General features: G+C 47.6%; 1 protein-coding gene across 2 annotated transcripts in view; it reads left to right on the forward strand.

Annotated features, from left to right (window-relative positions):
* Positions 1 to 19,866, forward strand: part of LOC142407237 (calpain-2 catalytic subunit) — a 28,543-nt gene that overhangs the window by 673 nt on the left and 8,004 nt on the right. The window contains exons 2-13 of one of the 2 annotated variants that reach the window (XM_075496495.1): positions 572 to 641; positions 8,577 to 8,695; positions 9,074 to 9,207; positions 10,099 to 10,267; positions 12,279 to 12,362; positions 13,926 to 14,011; positions 14,681 to 14,755; positions 14,978 to 15,138; positions 15,458 to 15,627; positions 16,861 to 16,872; positions 18,286 to 18,497; positions 19,751 to 19,787. In XM_075496495.1, coding sequence (XP_075352610.1) covers positions 572 to 641; positions 8,577 to 8,695; positions 9,074 to 9,207; positions 10,099 to 10,267; positions 12,279 to 12,362; positions 13,926 to 14,011; positions 14,681 to 14,755; positions 14,978 to 15,138; positions 15,458 to 15,627; positions 16,861 to 16,872; positions 18,286 to 18,497; positions 19,751 to 19,787 — 1,329 coding nt within the window. Of the gene's footprint in view, positions 1 to 571; positions 642 to 8,576; positions 8,696 to 9,073; positions 9,208 to 10,098; positions 10,268 to 12,278; positions 12,363 to 13,925; positions 14,012 to 14,680; positions 14,756 to 14,977; positions 15,139 to 15,457; positions 15,640 to 16,860; positions 16,873 to 18,285; positions 18,498 to 19,750; positions 19,788 to 19,866 lie in introns of both variants that reach the window. The other variant, XM_075496494.1, reaches the window with a different exon arrangement.

The raw sequence follows: 19,866 nt of genomic DNA on the forward strand, positions 1-19,866 counted from the left end.
CGCCCCGCCTGGAAAACAGGAAAGAAGCCGTTTGCCCCTCCAGCCTTGAACTGGCCCTGCGGACAGACCGCTTGCTTTGGGTAACGCTCGGGGCTGTCACTTGGGGTGACTCTTTCCCTTAGCAGAGAGATGAGCTGACCACGGTGCGGAGGTTTCCTTTACGAGCCATGGCTCAGCCTGCGCCTCTGGCTATGGAAGCAGCCCTGTCTGGCCACAGGAGCCATGGGGTCAGATGGACTCCGGGGTGCCTAGGCGTTTCTGAAAGACCCTGAGGTAGTCAGTGGTGGGGAGGTAATGGTGGAGCGGTGTGTGCACGTGTGTCAAAACGCAGTGGACCTCCTGGCACATGCTGTGAAGTGAGATGGCTGCCCACAAGCTTTGGTCACCAGCTCCCGTTCTCACCGTGCTTAGTGTGTCTGGTGCCCGCACTCATTCCTGACCCTCTCTGTGGCTCCATCTCTGTGGCATTTGCCTGCTGTGGTCAATCGCTTGTTTAAATTTGCTGCAAGTGAGGCCTTGTTCCCTCCCTTACCTGCGGATATATGTAACGCAAGGCTTGTTTTGTTCCCAGGAGCTGTGTTCCAGCCCCCAGTTCATAGCCGGTGGAGCCACTCGCACAGACATCTGCCAAGGGGCCTTAGGTAAGGTGTAGGCAGAAAGCTCAGTTTTCTGTGCAGGTGCTGCCCCAGGACACCACAGTTCATAGTAGGCTGTAACTCACTCTGTAAATACGTCCTTTTGCATCCTACCACCTCTCTTCATATCAAATCAGATCTTTCTTGCCTTTCCGCAGCAGCTGCAGGTAGGGACCACGTGTTTGGCCGCTGAGCCCAGCCTTGCTGTGTGCACCGAGCAGGGATGACACAGACTGGTTTCCCTGATGGCTTTTCTGATCACTACCAGTTCCTTTCATGTCTGCATCCGTGTGCCTGAGAGCAGCTTGACTAATTTCTGCCTTTAAGAGCCTGCTTAGAAGAGCAGTTGTGTGCGTAGTGGGGTGTTTCTTTCCCCAGTGGGAGAGAGTGCTGCCGAGCAGGAGGGACCCCCTCAAACCTGGAAAGATGCAGTATGGGGAAAACAAATTATATGGGGGGATTCCCAGCTGCTCACCAGCACTAGAGGGAAACAAAACTGGGGTATTTCAGGAGGGATGGGCCAGCCTGTGAGCCCTCTGCTTTTGCCGTGGCTGCCACTAAGTTTGTGCAATGGAGGCCTCTGGGTCAGTCACTCCAGAGGAGCCCCGGGAGCTGCGGGGAAGCCCCAGGGGACAGCGGGAAACGGGTGGCTTAAGCTGGCTGTGTATGCACAGCCATCCCGGTCTTGAAGCCTCTCTCCTGCCTTGCCCACCAGAAGGGGTTTTAGGCGAGTGCCTCTGTGCCTCTCCTCCCAGAAGGCAGCGTGGAGGCTGGCGAGGAGGACAACTGCGAGGATGCAAGAGGAAATAAGCTGAAGCGAAAGCAGTGAGGCTCCTACTTATTCCATAACTGTAGGGAGAGGATTTTAGATTAGACTGATAGCGTGGTGGAGGGAAAGCTCTCGGTGTAGGGAAACGGGACTAATACGTGCCATGTGTTGCGCTTTTGCAGCGGGGTTGGCAAAGGAACAAAGTTCTGTTTGTTTGTGTTTCATCAGCATAATATTAGCCACATTGCAGCTTCTTAGTTTCTAGTCCCACTGCTATTTGTGTTTTCAGGTCCAAAAATATAACGGATAGGGAAGCTTATTTCACATGGTTTGTGCTTATGTTCTCTTTCAGAAGTTATTCAGGTTGGTGCTTTAACAACTAGATAACAATTTGTGTAAAAAGCCCTGACAATAAAAAAATACTTACGATTGTGAATTTAGTTCTCCTCATTCCCCAATATCATCTGTGGCATCGATTAGGCTCTGTTGTGTCATCACTGAAGTCCTTGGCATGTCACCAGCTTCCTTTGTGTGTTCTCTCTCTGCCTGATATGTCTCCCACCACGACTGCTTTGGCATAAAGCATATCCCAGTGCTTAACACACGTGCCAGACATCTGTCCTCTTTTTTGGGGGTTTTTTTTTTTAGTTGTGAAACTTCACAGCTAAGGAGTAGTTCAATGTGAATTGACAGTTTATTGTAATGCCATTTCAACAGCTGGCATTTTGCATGGATGCTCATTTCTGAAGGCACTTAGTTGCTTTCTGCCTTCTGCAGGCTTCCAGCTTTTCTATCCAGATGTTGTGGCAGCAGGAGCACCGTAATGAAAGATTTGTAACTTAGTTTTCAAGTTGTGGAGTTGCTGTTGCTAATGCCAAACCTTGTTTTAAACTGATGAAAGCATTTGTTGTCTTAATGGGTTTTGGACCAGTCAGATGTTCTCTTGAGGTTATACGGTACCACCAAAGGATATGAACTGACTCACAGCTTGTATTATTTTATCTCCTGAAACAATATTTGAATAGAAGGTTGTTAGTGTTCTTGTTTATATTACTGTTTTCACCATGACTAAGTACTGCTATGACTCGCCCCACTATCTTCTTATGAATCTGGGTAAGATTTTGGTATTGCGTGACAGTTTAGTGGTTGATTAAAAATCAGATGCTATTGATCTGTTCTCTCTATAACCATCGAGTTACTAAGAGCCTGTATTGAATCTCCGCTTTTTCACACAATGAGGCTAGCAGATGTGCTGTACAAGTGCCTTTTTTTTTTTTTTTTTTTTTTGCCACTGCCTCATCTGACACCAGCATTTGCATCGATACATTTGCTTAAGCTTCCATTTACTTTATGTGATGTCCCATCGCATTTTAGGATATCACAAAGATTGCAGTGGAAGATGTCAGGTGCTCTAGGAAACCTGTACTTTCTATTATGTTGCTTTTCTCCGTAGGAAGCTTTTTGTAGTCTATTTATCACCCAAAAGGCTTAATCACAAAGCAGCAGACCTGTACCCACGTGGAGTTTCATTGCTATTGCTAAGCCATTCAGAACATCTTAGAGTACCGCAGGGACAGATGAGGCATCCAAAGCACACGCACCCATCGCTGCTGCAACAGGCTTCTTGGGAGGGGATGCGTAACCGAACTGCTCATGATGTTACCACTGCTAATGAGCAGTGGTACAGATGTTCCTTTTAGCCCAGGAGTCTTTGGTCTGTGGGCCAGATGCAGCCTATAAATTTGTTTCATTGTTTTTGGCCTGGACTATACGACACTGCAATGCATAAAAAGCATAGCTGATCATCAACACGGAAAAGGTTGTCCCTTCAACAAAGGTGGCAGTTCATTAGGTTCTCCAGACACCAAAGTTCTCCCCCTTGGGCTTTGCATTGTCCTTTATTCTGGTTTTGTTGCTTTTTAGAAGAAACTTTCAAAGGCGAGAATTTGGAGTTACTTTTGCAGTATCAGAGCTGAAGTCAGTGATGGTATTTGGCTAAGGACAGCAGCACATGGGATGTGGTGACTCATTACAGTGGGGAGGAACGAAAGCCACTGCGGAGAGGAAGCTTATTCACCCTTAACCGCCTTCTTTGGAGGGGATGTCGCCATGGTATCACAACACTGGGGCATACACAGCGCAGTATCTCTCATCTGCTGTTTAGACACAGGTGTCTCCTCCTTACATAAAAATGCGTGGAAAAGTAATGAATTGAATAGGATAAATTTAGGAAATTAGATGCATGGTTTTCCCATGCTGGCAACCACTCTCCTCTAAGTGGGTTGCCACAGCCTCATGTTTCTAACCAGAAAACTTCCTGGAGTCCCATGGTATTAATACAAATACATTCAGTAGTTGTTAATCTATAGCTACGAGTGTTTTAAAATAATGACGTGTCTGTGATTGGCTGGATGTACATTTTTCCTTTGACCGCGTACGCTTACATGGGCTGGGCAGTGACCAGAGGAACTGCCTGTCGCTTACAGTCCTCCAGGCGCTTCATGGGGATGCTTTGCTTGTCTTTGCTCTCCAGAATGGCCAGTTTTAAGCCCTTATGGCTATTTATGCTTGCCTTGCAATTACATTTTTTGTAACGTTCTTGTTTATAGCTGGCAATTAGGTAAATGCAGAGATGGATGTATAGAAATAAGAAGTAAAACATTGATAGCAGCAAAAAGGAAGCATGACAGGAAAAAATAGTACTTGTTAATATAAATAAACTCACAGCCTGATAATATTCCCTTTTCTGATAACCTTGTTCTGCCTATTGTATTGTGCATTTACAAAAATTCTCCATGATTAACCTAGCCTTGCTGACACTCCTTTCAAATTTTTCATAAAGTAACCCGTCCGTTAGCCTCCTCTTGGACTTTCCTTCTCTATCAAAGTAAAGTGACTGTCTAGAGCCTTACAAAAGTGCCAGTTCTGATAGTTAAGACTATTTGGTAAACACCCTGCTCAGGCTTACTTAGTGCAGGCTAGACCTCCAGGTATTATCACAAGATCTGTTCTCATCCAGGCTTTGAATTATCAGGTCTACTTTTAGTGATGACTGTTCAGAAAGGGAGAGGTGATATCCTGACTATTGAGCACTTTTAAATGTGGAAACCAAAGGGTGGTGTGTCTCCCGTATATTCTGCATCTGCCTTTTAACCTCAAGAAGACCTTGCCCAGAGCTGTCTGAGTTAAGATCTGTGTTTGTCTTGACTCCAGGTTCTCCTTAGAAACCCGTATAAAGTTCAATGGAGAGATTTTACAACGGAGTCTGCTGTTTCTTTCTCTTCATGTCTGCCTTGATGGGACAGCTAGAAAGTAAAGGAAATTCCTTATAAACTCTGCTTGTGGGCTTAGAGGTCCTCTGGGGGAGTTTCTCCTCCTTGAACTTCAGTGCTTCTTATCTACAAAGGAAATCTGACTCAAAGGTGTATTCTAGCATTAAAGGATGTATGCTCTGAATCTAGATGCCTGAACAGCTTCTTGACCAAGGCTTCCTGAGCTGCTGCGGTCATTTTGAGTTCATTTATTCTTTCTGCGCTGCTCTCTGCCTGCCCAGCCCCTGCCTTGTTTATGGAATAGAAATGCTAATATTCCTTTGGAAGAATGGTGGGATAGCTGCCCTCTGAGCTAGACTTGCTACTAATTTAAATCAGCACAGTTTTTCTGAGGGTAGTAACACCAATGTCAGATGCTCTGGGGTTCTCTCGGAGTGGTCGAGTTTGCCTGGTTGAGTAAGGCTGTGCAATGTGAACTCTGGTTTATGCTGCAGGTTGAGCAATTGAGAGGAAAAACACCTCCACAGCTGACTGCAAACGAGGGGCGTAGGACATTCCTTGAGCTGTTTCCACCCACCCGATAGAACATGCAGAAAACGCCTTCAACTCTGCCTGCAGCTTTGCTGTAGAGGCCAAGAGCTGTATGGTTTTACCCAGCTGTGCCTTAGGACTAGCAGAGCAGTGCTGAGCAGGCTGAATCGCTCTCTTTCTGGGTTTATCTAATTTAGTCTGAACAAGAGCATGGATTTGCCTAACCATGTGAAGGCATCCTAGTAGTCCAGGTAAGCATACCTGTACTGGCTTTAGTCTAGCTAACGTAGCTCTGAGATGCCAGAGACTCGCTTCGCCTCCAAGTTGCGTGTGTCTCTGTAAAAGCCTTGCAGAGCGTGGGATGTGTGCCGGCGTTGTTCTGCCACTCGGACGGGCACCTGTCTCTGCATTATCAGTTATTTGGCCTCTGTGCTGAGATGAGACCGGTTAACCTATCAATTTGTCTATTTGTGACTTGTCTCATGCCTGTTCCCAGTGTCCAGGGTGCTTTGAGATTGCTGTTGGTTAGAAGTTAAAAGTCTCACTAAGGCTTGCTAACTTTTCCCAGGTGTGAATGATTGTTCCTGCTGGAGCAGGAACACAGCGGCACAGCAGGGAGAATTAAGATCCCTGCTCTTTTCCTTTTTCTTTTAGGATTTTGTTGGTCTTAAACACCCCGTGGCTCCTGGGTTCTAGAAGAGGAATATTTGCAGGGGAGGCTTATCTGCCTACGTGCAGTGCTGGGGTGTTGATGGAGAGCACTCAGCTCTCCTGCGATGTGTGCTGGTCCAATGCACATGTATATTTACATCCATCCCCTTCTCCCACAATGTCTCTGACGTACAATATTTCTACTGCCACATACATAACGACCCACTGCTCTCTTGGCCCAGAAGAGTCCTGTCACAAGCTGTGACCTCCTCTAACTCAAGTAAGGTGACAGAAAGACTTTTTTGTCTGGGTTAATGAATTGACTTGCTGTGTGATGAGTGCCAGTGGGAGAAAAACAAGTTAAGGAGGAAGGAGTGGAGACAATATGATATTAATTCAGAGGTAGTATGGTATTAATTCAGCCTGACCCCACAAAGCCCCAGCCAAAGTGCCAGGGCTGTTCTCTAGCAGGGAGGTCTCACTTGGACTTGGAAGAACCCCAACTCTTGTTCAGAAACTAGCTGTTTTGGAGACTTAATAAAAACAGGGATCCTTGGTACAGAAGGAATCTCTAGGCAGTCTCTCTCAAGTGATTACCATGTTGTCAGGTTTGTTTGAAGACTCCTTTGGTCAAAAAAAACCAAAGAAAAAATCCCAAAAATGGCTTTGTGCAGGCAGGCTGTGTATGGGAGAGCACAGGTCTAAGCTGAACTGAAGTTGAAGTCCTGTTGTTGCCTTTTGACCGAAGGGTTTGTTTGCAGAGCGCTTTAACATCCTCCTCTGTAAGGAGAATTGCTGTGAAGGGTAACTGCTAAGGCCCTCGTGCGGCTGGGGGACAGGGGCTCGTACCGTTAATTGTAGATTAGCCCATCTAAAAATGTCCCTGGTGACCCCCGTCTCTTTCCCAGCAAGCACATTTGCCGTGCTTGGTGGTACCTCTGAATGCACCACGGCACCAGAGGGTGCAGAGCTCCCAGGGAAGAGGGTCCCGACGCTGCGAAGGAGGCTGTAAGAAGAGTCGCCATTTTGCAGGGCGAGATGGATGTGCTGTTGCAGAGGAGGGAGGGGAACATCCTCGTTGCTTCATAGTCTGTCACGGGAGAATGGCAAGGTGACTTTCCCCTTTGAAAAACTTCTCTGACATGATGATTTCACCATTGCAGCACAAGCAGCCAGAGGCAGGGCCGAAGGGAAGGTTTTATGTTCGGTTCTTCCCCTCGACGTTATGAAATAGTAAAAGCATCTCAGGTTTTGAAATCATTCTGCAATTTCACATCTTCCACCTTTCCTGAGATGCGAAGAGGGCCGTGGGACAAGTGTCATTCATAGAGCTGCTGCTGGGGATGAGCCGTGAGAAGCGATGAGGAGCCTGGAGGGAGCTGCAGGTGCCTGTGTTCCTCCTAGTGCTGTCTGAGTGGTGATGGATTTGGGCTCGAGGGTGGCCCTCCAGAGCTGCTTTAGAGTTAACTTGCCCTGAGACTTTCTCCCATTTGAATCCCAGCTTCTCACCTGTGAGCTTTTGACCCCTTTCCTATAGGAGAGAGCTGGCTGTATGGCGACCGCTGCTTTGCTGGGCTCTGACTTGCTAGCAGCTGCAGCTGGTTCGCGTTTCTTGAACCTGCGATCCTACGCATGCTGCAGGACCGTTTTGTGGCATCTGATGTGTAATACCGACTTCCCCGTGTTCGCAAGGCAGGGCAACAGCAGATCCGGTAATGGTAACAAGGCGTTTTGTGTTGGGCTGTGGGAGTCGGGGAGTCACCTTGCTAATGGGCTGCAGAAGGCCCGTGGCTGAGCGGAAAGGTAACCGCTCTGTTAAAGTAACACTGGTTTCTGAAAGTAATTACAAAAAATAGAGGTAATGTTTATATAGTTGTGGTCTCCTCCTCCCTCTGCTTGGTAGGAGATGGTGTGGAAAAATACTACCCAGACAGCCTGGGCGCTGGGGCTGCGGCCTGCACGCTCGGTGTACGTTGGCTCCGTCCCAGGAGGGGTGAAGAGGTGTGCGGGACTGGGGAACAGTGCCTGCCTTCAGGCCCTTCCTGGCTCTCTGGTGACTAGCGCCAGAGACGAGATGTGGGACTAAACAGAGAGGCCTCGAGCAAGAGCCTCCAGAGATGTATAAGGTGAAAGGAGCTCCTGTTTGGTAGGAGGCTGGCAAGAGACCTTAAAGGGAGGCCGTCCATAGGGTAGCCCTCTGGATGGCAAGTCAACAGGCGTTTATTAAACATGGAGGAGGGAAAGGAAAACCGCCTATGCTTGAGAAAACACTGGCCTTTTGAGGAGAAACTGTACCCCTGAGTACCTGTGTGTGCCCACAGGCCCTGCTCTTCACCTTTTCCCCATGCTGCTTCCTAACCTGTAGGCATTCAATTGAGTATTAAGGTTTGGTTGTTTTTTTTTTTTTTTCAAATAGTCCCAGCATGGGTGATAACTGTGTTGGTAGATCATAAAAAGCCTGCTTTTACTTTTTTTTTTTTTTTTAATTACTTTGGTCTTGAGGAAACGCAACACTTACCTGGACATGGTGGATATTTATGTACATACATTTGATCTGCCTTAGAGATAAAATGATGGGAGGGATCATCTCATCACAGCTGAGGTGATTATTGGTTATAATGCACAATCCCTATGCAGTACATAAACTAAAGAATAAAGTTTGAATAATGAACGGTGTCTTTTTTTCTTTCTTTCTTTCTTTCCTTTTTTTTTTTACAGGGGACTGTTGGCTCTTGGCCGCTATTGCTTCTCTCACCCTGAATGAAGAAATTCTGGCCCGTGTTGTTCCCAAAGACCAGAGCTTCCAGGATAAATATGCAGGAATTTTCCACTTCCAGGTAGGTGGAAAACAGCCTTCCCGCCCAGTGCTGTTGGCCAGGAGCCGGTGTGGCTGGCTACGTCTACGTGTGTGGTGTTTGCTGGAACGCTTCGAGGGACATCAAAGAGCCAGGCAGAAAAACGGAGGCATCCAAGAAGGGTGATGGTGGTGGTAGGAAGAAGACCGCTAACCAAAGAACTGGGAGCAGGGGCTGTCTCTGTGGTCCTTCCTCCATCAGCAGATCCAGCTGAGGATGCGCATCCCTGAATAGGGTGGGCGAAGCTGGCTGTGAGGAGGATTGCTTTTCTTGTAGGAAATCTGTGTTAGCAGATAAACGTCCTGGCGACCTGAATGCACAGCATGGGGCGGTGACGAGATGTTTGTGCTCTCTTTCCAGTTCTGGCAGTACGGGGAGTGGGTGGACGTCGTGGTGGACGACAGGCTGCCCACCAAGAATGGGGAGCTGCTCTTCGTGCACTCGGCGGAGGGCAGCGAGTTCTGGAGCGCGCTGCTGGAGAAGGCCTACGCCAAGTGAGTCGAGGCCAGGCTTTCACCCCACTCAAATCTCCCAGTGCCTCTGCTTCCCCATAGCATCCTCAACTGCACGGATACTATGCATTTAAAATGTCGGCCTATTTACTAGCCTTTACAAGTTCTGGGGTATCCCACAATGGCTGCTTTAGTAAAGCTTTGCTGACAGGTGCTTAAGACAAGTAGCCAAAAGTACTGGCTTTGTTGCTAGCCAAGAAAAATAGCCATTGCATCTCGTGGCAAGACTGTTCCTAGAGTGCCGTCTCCTGTCACCAGGGCCTGGGAAGCTCTGTTTCATGTGCTCTACACACCTGCGAGGGCTTGCAGCTGCCCTGCTTCAGCATGCAAAGCATGCCAATCCTTGTGCCCGGGTCTCTGGTCAAGGTGAAGATGCTCAAATCCAAATTTCCAGTTTTGGGATGGTCAGGGAGGAATTCTGCCATCTAACATTACTATTTTCAATTGACTTAAGATATTGAGCTAATTTAGATAAGCTGAAAACCAGGCCCATAATTTTTAAAGGGATGGAAAGACTGTGTGGAACTAGAGAGGCAAATTGTTGGCTCTTGATTTCTTTTTTTAATATTATTTTTTCTTCAAATAGTGTTCATGATTTTTGTCATTGATATGACTGAACCTGCAACCTGCGTACATGATCGTATAAGATTTTATGCTGGGCTTTCCCAGTACAGAGATCTAAAAAGCAAAGCTGAATGGAGGGTATGTTTGTAGCTGCTGTGGTGCTGTTGGAAGCAGAAATGCTGTGACAGTCGGTACAACTGAGTGCCCCTCTCCAAGAGAAGAGGCGAATAGGGAACCTGATGGTTGTGTGTGTGAGAAGAGGAAAATAGGGAGCCTGATGGTTGTGCGTGTGTGTCTCCTTTCGTGCAGGCTGAACGGATCTTACGAATCTCTCTCTGGTGGCACCACCACTGAAGGCTTCGAGGACTTCACAGGTGGAATTGCAGAATGGTATGAGCTGCAGAAGGCACCACCCAACCTCTTCAAAATCATCCAGAAGGCACTTCAGAAAGGCTCTCTCCTTGGCTGCTCCATTGACGTGAGTTAGCGGGCTCGTTGCTGGATGCTCAGCTCTTGCTGTGCATGCAGGCAGCTGGGGGACGGATCTGCACCTCCCCAGGAGGTGCACAAAGGATGTTGGTCCCCTCTGCCTACGGTTCTCTGCTCTACCTTATGCCTGGAGAATTTGACCCAAGAGTGTGACACAGGCACATGCTCTTCTTGGAGGGTTATGTCTGAGAACAGGTTGAAATGTAGACTTCATTAGTTCATGTGTAAAAGCTCATTGCCTCCCTTGGTTTTTTTTTTTTCTTCAAGACCTAGAGCTTTTGCTGTTTCGTAGGTTCATGGTAACAAACCATACAGGGAATTCATTAGGGCTTCTGATCTACATCTTTGTTCTTAAGAAAGCCTGTAGCTTGGGTTGGTACAGGCTGAGTGGGTTTGGACAGAAAGCTGCTGGTAATGGCTAATGCAGTCAGATGCTCAGAGGTGGCAGCCTCCATCCTTGCTGTAGCCTGTTTGTCGCACAAATTGTACCAAAACGTTCCCAAAAAAATCTGGGCTCTGTTCTTGAAGCAGGGAGGCTCGGACTGTTGCCAGGCCTTTAAAAGGCTTTATCGGAAAATACATTGCCAAAAGCTGAACCTGCACCCAAAGGCAAAGAGGAGCTTTGGCCCTGCCTGCAAGGATTCAGCATCGCTTTTAGCCTCACTCAAATGAGTCTAAGTATGGTTATTGTGATAATCACCTTGCTTCCAAAGGAGATTACATCTTAGTTATGTCTAAAGGGAAGGTAAACTGTTTACAAGAACTTCGTTCATAATAGAAACTCAAGTGTTTCCTCCCATTTTTTTAAGTTAAATTAGAGTCACAGGAGAGGGAAGCTTCACAGCAGGAAAGGTACTTGGTTAATGTTAGCGTGCGACTTCACAGTACTTTTGAGGCCTGTTTTACTAGTTTGCATTTAGATAAGAATCTGGCATTGGTTTTTTGCCGCAGAATGACAGAAATCTCTTGTCGAGGGTGGGGGAGAGTAAATATATTCCTTTGTTGGTAAGTGCTGACTCTTTCTATATTGTAAACTAATTATTAGTGAGTTTAGCCTTTGAAAAATCCTGTAAAATCTTTTCTTCTCTTCTGTGAGAGAAATAGGGACATGGAGGTTAAGCATTACATGGAGAGTACGCTGCGGGGTAGTAATAGGGCATGAATTGACAGCAGGACCTGCCTGCTTGATCCCATCCTCTTTTTAAGCTTCAGATATGCTTGTTTAAAGATCACACACTTTCTGAAATGGTGGGAAGGCGATGGCAAACACATATTTCATAGAGGTTTAAGCATCTTTAGAGCAAGGTGTTGAGCAGTCACTTTCTAGCAAGAAGTGATTTTTCTCTGCAGTGTTTATAGGCCAGACTGCCCGAGTATTGTAATGGCCACGAAAAAGTGGGAGGGTAATATGCGTTCAGGTATGAATGGCATCCGAAGTGCAGCCTTTTCCCTTGCTCCCCTGCATGGCAGGTCCTAGGGTGGGGGTGCTAGGGAAAGGAAGGGGAACCTCCCACCCCGCTGGGGAGCCAAAGGGAGTGTTTTGACCTCAAAGCAAAGCACTGGGGCTTGCTGGACTGTGGTGCGATTCCTGGTGACACCCGGGGAGCCTCAGGCCGGTCATTCTCTATGTTCCTCCTGGTCCCTTGAGAACATAGAGTCCATCATGTGTATCCCCCTTGTACAGCGTTTGGAGACACACGGGAGGGGATGCACCACACCAAGTGTTTTGGAGCCAGGAGGGAGCTTTGCTGTGGTGCAGGGCTTCTGGCGTGCACCCCGTGCCACGAGCATGAGCCCCGGGGGCTCCAGCACTGCCACGCGTGCTGCCTGCCCCTCTCCCCGCTCTGTCACGCAGATGCCTCTCGTTGCTTCTGTGCAGCAGCTGAACCACCCCTGCAGCCCCCCAGTGAGACTAAAGCTCTGTTGGGGGGGAAGCTTTGCTCCGTCAGATCCCCTGCCGCATGGAAAGCCACACTCACTGAGCTTCTTTGCTCCTCCAGATCACCAGTGCGGCAGAGACGGAGGCAGTCACTTCCCAGAAGCTGGTGAAGGGACACGCGTACTCGGTCACCGGAGCAGAGGAGGTAGGTGAGCTGCCCCAGAGGGGTGACGTGCAGCGGGCTTTGTGCGTGGCCCAGGCCATGGCAGCCCCAAATTCGTCTTCAATGTTGCAAATTGTCCAGTCTCACCCATTTTGCCGAATCAGGTTTTGAGTCCTTTCCTTCTGAAGAAGTACTGAAATAGCTGCTGTGTTTTGGATAAACAGAAACTTGACTTCTTGGGGTTTTGACCAAAAAACCCCTTTTTTTTTTTTTTTTTTTTCCCCATAAGCACTGCCATTTTCCAGTGAGCAGGATAGCAGGAAGCCCTGTGCAGAGGGCACACTACCCTCTGCTGGTGATGGGGCCCCTCAACACGTTTCTGTATAGCAGGCAGCACTGCACCTTAAATGCACAGCAAGATATGCGAGAGACGTGTGCCAAGCAAAAAAAAAAAAAAAAAATTATTGTCCCTGAAATGCCTGCCGAACAGCACCTTTTGGCAGGGCATGGTGTTCGAATGCAAGGTCCAGGAGTAGAGAACTGGCAAAGGTAAGACAGGTGAAAACAAAGGAAGCAGATCATGGCGTCCTTCCAGGTGTGTGATGAATTTTCGGTCACTTCACTGATAATTATTTCTGAAACTTCAGAGTGAGTTGTAGAAAGCTGCTGACGTGCTGCAGTGAGGTGAACGCTGATAACGGGCAGGTTTATGTGCTTGTATTTGGTCCTCCTCTCGCAGCAAAAGCAGTGAAGAGGGAGTTTGACCTTAATTCACAAACAGGCATGATTTAGCCAGGCTTTTCTTTTGAAGATATGTGCAGGCTTTGTAAGGATAGTTCATCTTCGGCACTGGAGCATAATTTCTGGACTCTGTGCTGCTGATGCTCTGTGCAGTTTTCTTGGCTTCGGGCTCTAGAGGTGCGCCAACTCCTTCCTCAAATTAGTGCCATGTGTTCCCCATAAATACTGGGTGTTCCCGTTGAAACTCATACAGCTTTGCTTGGCCTGGACTCTCTGCACACAGAGATCAGCAGATAACAAGCCAGGGCCTCGGGGCAGTGCAAGGAGGTGCTGTCGTGGCAGGGCTGACCCCACTGCGCCGTGGGGCATTTGTGTGGTCAAAGGGGTTGTGGGCAGACTGAGTATCCCATCTGTTGTAATAGGTGCAGTTCGGAATATATATAGTGAGGGGAAGAAGGTATTTGAGTGTGAAAGGGCAATTTATACATAGATGACAGCTTTAGAGAAATATGCCCTTGCACCTGCTTTTTGGCAGTCCTGTAGCAGCTTTACATTCCCTTTGCTTGAAATCCTATCAGAGGTAACTTTTTTTTTAGCAGCACAAAACAGACATTCTGCTTATCGTGAACTTTGATTGCACAAAAACCTTCTCTGGACAAGCTTGGGTGCGTGGGGCTCATTCAAAATCAGTTTGACTTCGTGTCTTTTGGACCGGATGAGCACGTGTTTGTGTATATACACTTTAGCATTTGTGTGGCACTGAGATACTTACTCTGTCATGTCCTTTAATTTCCATAGAAAAGGTGGAAGGGAGCGCAGTGCTGAGTCCCTGGGTAACTCTCCATACGCTTCTGATCCCATCAGGTGAACTTCCGAGGAACAGTGCAGAAGCTGATCAGAATCCGAAATCCCTGGGGGGAAGTGGAGTGGACTGGGAAGTGGAATGACAAGTGAGTCAATGGCTTGCATGTTGCCCGTAGGCTTCTACGGCAGGGGTATGATCGTGTTTCTGCTGTCGCCTGTCTTCTCTCTACCTCAGATTCCTCTCGCTTTGAGCTGTTTAAAAGAAGCATCCCAGCACTGTCATTTCTCATGTAGGCGTCACAGCATGCGGTGCCCTTCATACAAACCCCTGCCTTCGTGTAGGGTGCAGTGCTTTGGTTGGTGGTTCCTACAAGCCTCTCTGTAGTTTCTCCTTCTTTAACAGCCCAGGTTCAGTGGTGAGTTTCTGAAAACTTACTTTCTAAAAGGGCTTTAAAAATCCATTTCTGTTGTTAGCAATGAAAGCTGGAGTTTACTCACTTCTGTGGCTGGGCAGTATTTATTCTGGGTCTTTTTCTAAAATAAAGCTCCGTCTCAGTCAAGGCATTAGCACTTCCTGCAAATAAAACTGTTTCTGATCCTTACCATGGATATTTAAGAAGTGAGGTATCGAATATCCCAGGTCCCTGTATTTTAATTCTGCTATGGTTTGAGAGCCCTGGAGCTGCTATCAGCTAGATACTGTGGAGTACTGCAATTGCGCGGAGCTGTAAGAAAGTGAAATCATTGTGCCAAAACAGCTACATTAGGGTTTAACCTTTACTGTACCCTGTAGTTGATGTGGGGTTGTCTTTCAGCTGCCCAAACTGGAGTGGCGTTGACCCTGAGGTGCGGGAGCGGCTGACGAGGAGGCATGAAGATGGGGAATTTTGGCAAGTACCACTGGGTTTCCGTTCAGGCTGAAGGGAATGTCTTCTCCTCTGCTTTTTTCACACAAAGTAACCTCTTCCAGTACACTCTCCAAGATGAGTGAGCAAATTCACCCCAAATCCTAGTGCTAAACGGCAGCTGGAGAGAGGGAGGATAGACAAGGTGGTTGTATAGAAAACCTGTCCGTTCTAAGGAGACGTTGTCTGTGGCATTGCCTCCCACAGGATGGCGTTCAATGACTTCTTGAGACATTACTCCCGCCTGGAGATCTGCAACCTGACTCCAGACACGCTGGCAAGTGACAGGTACAAGAAGTGGAGCCTGCTGAAGCTGGATGGGAACTGGAGGCGAGGAGCCACTGCAGGGGGCTGCAGGAATTACCCAAGTAAGAGAAACTGGAGAACCCCTTTACTCGTCCACTTTTACTTTCTCTGCGAGCTTCTGGGAGCTGGTGTGGAGTGGCCTATGGAGGAGGATGCACCTGGGATATCCAGGACGGATGTCCAAAAAGTGCAAGTGTTTGGGAAATGTGGCTCCCTGATGAGGATCTAGTTGTGGTTGTAAAGGCTGGGGGGAGTGTTAACTTTTCCTTCTCACAGCTGATTTTGGAAGTCAGAGACGCATCTGTCCTAGCTGACATGTATGTATCAGCATGGCTGCTTTCAAAGAAGCCTCTGAGCAGTTTGCATAAATCCAATTCCCAGACACTTTCTGGACGAATCCACAGTATTTAATCAAGCTGGAGGAAGAAGATGAGGATCCTGATGATCCTGAGAGGGGCTGCACTTTCCTCATTGGCCTGATTCAGAAGCACCGGCGGAAGCAGAGGAAGATGGGAGAGGACATGCACACCATCGGCTTTGCGATTTATGAGGCAAGTAAGGCAGTACAGGTGCGTGGGAGGAAAAGGAAAACTCACACACCCTATAAATGGGGTACTGCAGTTCTCAGACTGGGCTTTCTATCAAAACTCAGCCGGGTTGAGTCAGATACCAGCTGCAGCAAGGAAAATTCCACTTAGATGTTTAGAAAATTATCTTTCACAAAAACAGTGGTCAAGCACAGGGACAGGTACCCATAGAGGTGATGGAGTCTGTTCCTGGAGATATTCAAACCTAGGCTGGAGAAGGTCCTGAGCAACATCACTAACTTTGATATTGGCCTTGCTTTGAGTAGGGGGCTGAACCGGATGACTTACAGAGGCCCCTTCCCACCTATAATATTCTGTGCTTCTAAATGGAGAAGCAGAAAAACTATTTAAAATAACAGTGCAGAAATCCAGTCTGACCTTCACGTGTCAGGCTGTGGTGAAAAGCAGCAGAATGAGAGCAGCCGTGGTAGGGACGTCATGCTAGCTGGGACACCTGTGTGAGCTTGGGGAGCGTGAACCCAGCAGCAGAACCAGCCAAAACACCTGTAAAACTTGTTCTGCTGAATAAAGGGTCAGAGACGTGTCTATGGTAACTCCTTAAGTAGGACATTTTGTTCAGAGCTGCAAAGCAGCGATGGTTAACTGGCAGTGAAAATAGGAATAATGGTCTTGCCTGTGGGTTGCTCTGTAACCATAGGCAATATGTGCAACTGCTTGCTTTCTCAATATCCCAGCTTTGGAAAAGCTTGTCAAAGAATCTTGTCCCTGTAGGCAAATAAGGTTTAAAGCAAAGCTGGTCCCCTGAACCTGTAATGAAACAGAAAACTGCGTTATTGTCTTGCTCAGCCCCTGCCTCCTCTCCTGGTGGTGGGAGAGGTCAGAGGGGTGGGAGGGTGAAAGAGAAGTTGGAAAGACATAGTAGAGAAATTGAGTCTGCAAAAAATACCACAGTGGGCTGCAGGGTAGAGGGTCAGCTGGAAACCATGACCAGCCTGGCTGTGTCTGTGCCAGGCTGTGCCTGTGCTGCTGGGGGTGAGCCCCACCTGCCTCCAGGATGGAGCTGGGACCTGAGCCAGCGGTCAGCGTTGGGTGACGTGGGCTCAGCGCTCACCTTCCCCCTTGAGCTGACTCTATTTTTTCCAAGAGTGTGGATGTACCTGCTAACCAGCAGTGAAAAGAAATAGCCCTGGAGCTGCCATTCAACAGGCAAATAACTCTCTCCTTTTCTCCTTGCAGGTGCCCCCAGAGGTATGTAGCATGTATTGGTGGTCAAGGTGCAGAGTTGGGGCTGAATGGCTTGTGGGAAGAAATGGTTCAGAGGATCCTCCTTCACTGCAGGACAATATTGACTGTGCAGAGTCTAAAGTTAGAGGCCATTTATTCTGGAAGGGGCCTTGAGCCTGTGCTGCATTTCCAGAGCGTCTTGGGTTGGGATAAGAGCTCTCTGTACTGCAGAAACTCATCAAAGCTGCTCTTCCATGGGTCTTCTCCCAGCCCAGACCCACACCTGTTCCCCCAGAGCACAGGTTTCTCAGGTTTGCACAGAGTTCGTGTTTGACACACAACTAATATTCCAAGGAGGTATTTATTTTCATTCCCCTAAGCACTGTATTGGTTTCTCTCTGTTTCTACCTGCAGGTAGCTAATAGCATGCCCTGGGGACCAGAGAGGGGTGTGCAACACAGCGATGTGTTGCCTATGCAATACAAGGCAGGGCTGCAGATGCCTCTGAGCTGTTGCTCCTCAGAGGAACGACTGAGGTTGAGCAAAATGCCGGGGTAGCTTCATTACGAGGCTTGCTGTACCTGCGAGGGGGCATGCAAAGCAGCCGGGGCACCTCACGGCTCCCGAGGCTACGCTCAAACCAGCTGCTGCTATGTAAAGCTTGGTTTCATCAGGAAGGAAATAGTGCTGCCAGTTAATTAAATTCCTTATGTACCTTTCGAGTGCTTTAGCAGTACTCTGTTAGCTGCTCTGCTCTCACCCTAGTGGTCCAAAAATCTGATTTCCATAAAAAAGAGACTCTAGCTACAGTCCTGTGACTTTTCTTTCCCCCATGGCAGCAGGTCTGGCAGGTTTTGCATTCTTAAAAATCTAGGAGGATGGGAAGGGGGAGCTTTCTGAACCATGCATGTTGCTGATGTTTGCTTCTAGAGCTGAGCTAGCCCATCTGTAAGACCCTGCGCAGATGTTACACACCAACTATGCTTTTATAATGCGTAATGTTTATTTTATTCTTGGAGGCCTCCATAAGTGGGCTCGCTGCTTTAAGGCAGCCTGACCTCAGAGGCAGAGCTGAGCTGCAGTACCCTGGTGGCACCAGCTCTGGAGACCAGAGGGCCATCGGTCGTAAGCCATCACGCTTTAAAGAAAAATAGTTGGTGGAAGAATTTGCCAAAAGTCACACACCCACCATCATGTGCAAAACATAAGCATGAGCCAAATGATTTCTTGAGATGATCTGTTTGCACCCACAGCTCAGGAGTACTGTGGTGGGATGCACCCAGCCCCTTTCTCTTCTTTCTTTCAGTTCTGTTGAATGGACATCTCTTCCGCCCCACCTCCCATAACTAATTGTTATATCTATTATATTTTTAATTTGTAAATGCAAATGCATGCAAACTTTTGGGTTTTTTTCCTTCTTTCTTTGCTTTTCATAAGTTTTCTGGCCAGACAAACATTCATCTGAGCAAAAACTTTTTCCTGACCAACAAAGCAAGAGAAAAATCAAACACCTTCATCAACCTCCGAGAAGTGCTGAACCGGTTCAAGCTCCCTGCAGGAGAATATATCGTCGTGCCCTCGACCTTTGAACCCAACAAGAACGGGGATTTCTGTCTGCGAGTCTTCTCTGAAAAAAATGCAAACTCCACGTACGTAGCTTTTTTGTAACCATGTGAGAGAGGTATGGGCGCACGGGCGATCTCTGGCCCCTCTCGTAGGCGTGGAAGGAGGGAGCAGCCCAGAGCTGGGGTATGTCGGCTTCCCGCAGGGAGTGGGAAGGGGGATGTGCAACCGCCCTGCACGGATGGGGTCGTGGCAGTTCTTGTTTGTCCCCAGTTTCCCCATGTGCAACTGAGGAAAGTTTGAGTAAACTTAGCAGGAAGGAATGGTGGAATAATAATAGTAGTACAGTATAATATAACAAGTTGTTGTTGTTACTAGCCCTAGCCAGGCAGATATTTTTAGTTATTGGGCTGTAGGCAGCTGGGTGCCACAGCACAGGTGGGTCTGTGGAGAGGAGAAAGCCCCAGAGAGCGGCAGGCTGGGCAGGCTGATCGCAACAAATGATCTCACACCTTTGAGATCAGGCTGGAAAAAAATTCAAGATACTTGCTGAACCAAATGATATCTTTGATAAAATTAAAATGGGTTTTACTGGAACTGGCTTAAACTGCACCATTAGCTGTGAAGCCATGAAAAAATTTAGACGTATCGCATTTTAAAGAGCAGCTGGGCTAAGGCCTTGGGAAGGGGTGTGGGATCTTTCATATTGAGTTCCCTAATTTCAAAGCAAGCAAAAACCTTTCTACTATTCTGCAGTCTCTTGTTGCGTGTTTCTGTAGCGGTGAGAAAACTGGGACGTCAGTTGTGTGAAAGCACATTCAGCTTTTGATGGGCCCTTAGCAGTGCTTATGCACCGTCCATAGGTGTGATGCTCCCACAGCAGCTGGGGGACATCATGAAACACTTCTCTTCCCACTCTGTCATGTCCGAATGACTTTAAGTCTCTCACTTTTGCTGTTTTGAAGGAGAAAAAGAAAAAAAATTACTAGATAGAAGTTTGATTTGCACCCGAGAGCCTGGTCCCGGGCTGAGGTCTGTAGGCAGTGGCACTAAGTGACCCAAAGGGTTATGGCTGACCCAAAATCCTGTCTGTGACTCTGCAGGATGTTGCACAGTTTGTAACGTGTTTTGAAGCTCTTGTTGCCATAGCTGGCAAAATACTGCTTTCACTGGTGGTATGCAGTGTCTGTGGCTGATTTAATCCAGTAACCTCTGAGCTTTGAACATTCATTGTTATTCCCATAATTTAAAGAATACCTCTTGAACTGAAACTTGAAGCAAGGGCATCAGAGAAGTGTGACTTGTTTTGTTTTTAATATTGATTTCTTTATCTTTCTAGGGTTATAGATGATGAAATTGAGGCCAATTTTGAAGAGGTATATCTTATCTCAATTTAAAACATTTAAGTTAATTTTGTCGTAAATAAGTGGGGTTGGAGTGCCTGTTCCCTGTGCT

This window comes from Mycteria americana, chromosome 3, assembly GCF_035582795.1.
Source record: "Mycteria americana isolate JAX WOST 10 ecotype Jacksonville Zoo and Gardens chromosome 3, USCA_MyAme_1.0, whole genome shotgun sequence".
Lineage (NCBI taxonomy): Eukaryota > Metazoa > Chordata > Aves > Ciconiiformes > Ciconiidae > Mycteria > Mycteria americana.